This window comes from Stegastes partitus, unplaced genomic scaffold (assembly GCF_000690725.1).
Source record: "Stegastes partitus isolate 25-593 unplaced genomic scaffold, Stegastes_partitus-1.0.2 Scaffold14, whole genome shotgun sequence".
In the NCBI taxonomy this organism is placed as follows: Eukaryota; Metazoa; Chordata; class Actinopteri; family Pomacentridae; genus Stegastes; species Stegastes partitus.
Window position 1 is genome coordinate 1021854 of NW_007577745.1, and position 2813 is coordinate 1024666.

At 42.7% G+C, this 2813-nt stretch overlaps 1 protein-coding gene across 1 annotated transcript in view; it reads right to left on the reverse strand.

The window, feature by feature from the left end:
* Window positions 1–689: 689 nt before the first annotated feature.
* prxl2b (peroxiredoxin like 2B) overlaps window positions 690–2813 on the reverse strand; it is an 8748-nt gene continuing 6624 nt past the window's right edge. Inside the window, exon 7 of the mRNA XM_008289712.1 lies at window positions 690–955. Within this exon, the coding sequence (XP_008287934.1) occupies window positions 929–955 (27 nt within the window). The 3' untranslated portion in view covers window positions 690–928. The remainder of the gene's footprint in view (window positions 956–2813) is intronic.

Here is a 2813-nt window from a genome sequence, read left to right on the forward strand (position 1 = left end):
ATTTCATGTTTGATGCTGAAGTGACGGCATCACAACTAGAAGTCCAACCATGAGGCCGTTTTCCTTCCTGACTACAAATCATCACCTCTTCATTCAGTCCCATTAAACACCTGGATGAAACTTTATCATGATCCCTGGAAGAATTCTTGACTTACAGCCAAAAAGGTGGATTGCGAGGTGAGAGCGATCTTGATCTGTGATTGCTGCAGTTTAATGTTCAAGTCCACGGGACCGTTTCTGTAAACTTGAAAGAATTCAAGATGATGAAGAAACACTGACAGACGGACAGAAGACAGAGCGTTTGTGTGACACCAGAGCCTGTTTGCTCTGAAGGATTTTCCTGCCACAGCTGAGACGCTGTGAGTGACAACACGAGTCCATTCTGCAGGACGGAGAGCAAACAGAGGGATGGAGTATTGAAGTGGTGGAACTGAAATCATGGTGTGTGTGGTCCAACGATTCAGCCCCAGGAGTTCTGAATTATTAATGACAAGGGAACAATCCCTCTTGGACGATAATTGTTTGTTATGTCAAAAAGTCAAATATCTCCTGAACCAGTTGAACCTCTGCAGCCTGCATGGAGCTCCCGTTCACTGATTGAATGTGAAGCTGTGGCCAGACTCCTACAGAGGACTGGATGTTTTGCTATAAACTGGCTGTAAGAGCAGCGAGACACACAACAGTCACAGTGAACAACAGGAACCAACAGTTTACTGAAGTTAAATGTACCAACAATCATTAAAACAGGTGTCATGACAGAACAACAACATTTACGATCAACTTTTACAACAGATAATAAACATGTGATCTCAAAAAATCTCAGAAAATCTCAAACAGTGGTGACATTGGAGCATTAGGTGGTAAACATTCATTTTAACATCTTGACTTGAGCCTCAGTGGGACCGTTCAGCAGCATCCAGCAGCTCCTTCATAGCGAACAGACGTCATCGTTGCACTGAAAGAGAAGTGACGGAGGTTAGATGATGAGCTCCTACGATGCATTCAGAGGGTTTATGATCACCATGAGGCACGTGTTCCCATCCAGACAGCAGATATGGTTCATTACCACCTGCACACGTTACTGGATGGAAGTTCTCCGTCTTCTACTGAACCAAAATCAAAAACATTCGCTTCTCGAGATGAAAGGTTTTTGTTAACCAAGACCACAACCTGATGACTATGAGCAGCAGTGGGCTGGAGAGGATCAATATTTACACTCAATAACAGTTTCCAGACGGCGCTCTGAACCGGACAGAAATACTTTTAAAATCCTGCTGATGAAGTCTGACGGTCTAATTAATGCTAAAAACATCCTGAACATTAATCACATTTACACTTTAGGACATTTTTCCTTTTTTTAAACTGAGTATAAACACGTTTCAGAAACCTGCAGCCTTTGTTTTTATGCATTAATCTGATCATGGATGTTTACACAGAAAACATCTGATGTGCTGCAGACAGAGTGTTTAGCATGAAGCTAATGTTCAACTCCCGTCCCAGTAAAACAGACAAAGGACCACCGACACCAGTACCTCTGTTTGGTGTCAGCAGCTCTAACAGAGGAAATACGACGGGTTCTTGTTTGTATTGTTCTGGTTCTGTTCTTCCCAAACCCTCATCTAATCAGTCTGGATTCCCATGACTGGAGTTCCTCATAAACATTTACTCAAGCACAGCCACATAACGTCCACAACGTTAATTATTTATCATCGTTATGATGTTTGGTAAAATTATGGAAATCCACATTAAAGCCACTTTCATATTAATGTTATAAAATAGTGAGTTTTAAAAAGGCCAAACGAAAGAAAAGAAAAGAAAAGATTCAATCTGAATGTTTTTTTGTTGAAGCAGAGCAGTGGAGTCACTCCATGTTTCAGGAGAGACGGCGGTCAGAGCTGCTGGTGGCAGCTGATGGAAAGATGTTTTCACCTCCTTGTGTTTTATTCTAACTCAGAATTTCAGATCCAGGAGGTGAACTGGTCTCCTCCTCCTCCTCCTCCCTGTTCAGGACCTCCTCCTGCAGTGAGAACATGCAGAACCCAGCAGAACCCAGCAGAGCAGATCCTGCAGCTCCACAACGGGCCACGGCTTTAAAACAGGTCACACAGCTTTAAACAGAAACCGCTGCTCAGTCAGAGCAGTCAGAGACATGAAGGCCGCTCGGCGTCACTTGAACAAAGCCCTGAGAAAGCGTCTGATTGTGTTCACACAATGAAATCAGCGGCGCATTCATACGGCTGCTGTTTAAACACGTCTGGATGCGAGATGATCGCTTCAGGAGCCTTTCTGTTGATCAGAGTCAACATCACAGAAAATAGCAGCTCCTGGAGCTTCGATGAATCACGAATCCTAACAATGAAATGAGTTAGTACCGGTACCGGTGCAGTAAAAACAGAACATGGTGCCTTTACAGATTCAGGAGGAGAATGAAGTTAGTGCATGTTTGAAACTCAAACTGCTTTCATGAGCATGGATCAGCAGTCATTCTGATAATTAATTAAATAATGACTAATTGAGACTTTTCTAGAAGAGAATAAAAACAACATCTAGTTGCAGGACCTGAAATGTTTCCTTTGTTTTTTACGGAGGAATATTCAGATCTTCTGACTCTTCTTTGTTTCATATATATTTTTTGGGCTTCTTGCCTTTATTCAGAGCAGTAGAGAGAGAAAAGGGAAGAGACCTGAGAGTCGAACCCACGACGGCTGCATCACGGAGCTACAGCTAACTGTAGCTAACTGTAGCTAACTGTAGCTAACTATAGCTAACTGTAGCTAACTACAGCTAACTGTAGCTAACTGTAGCTAACTACA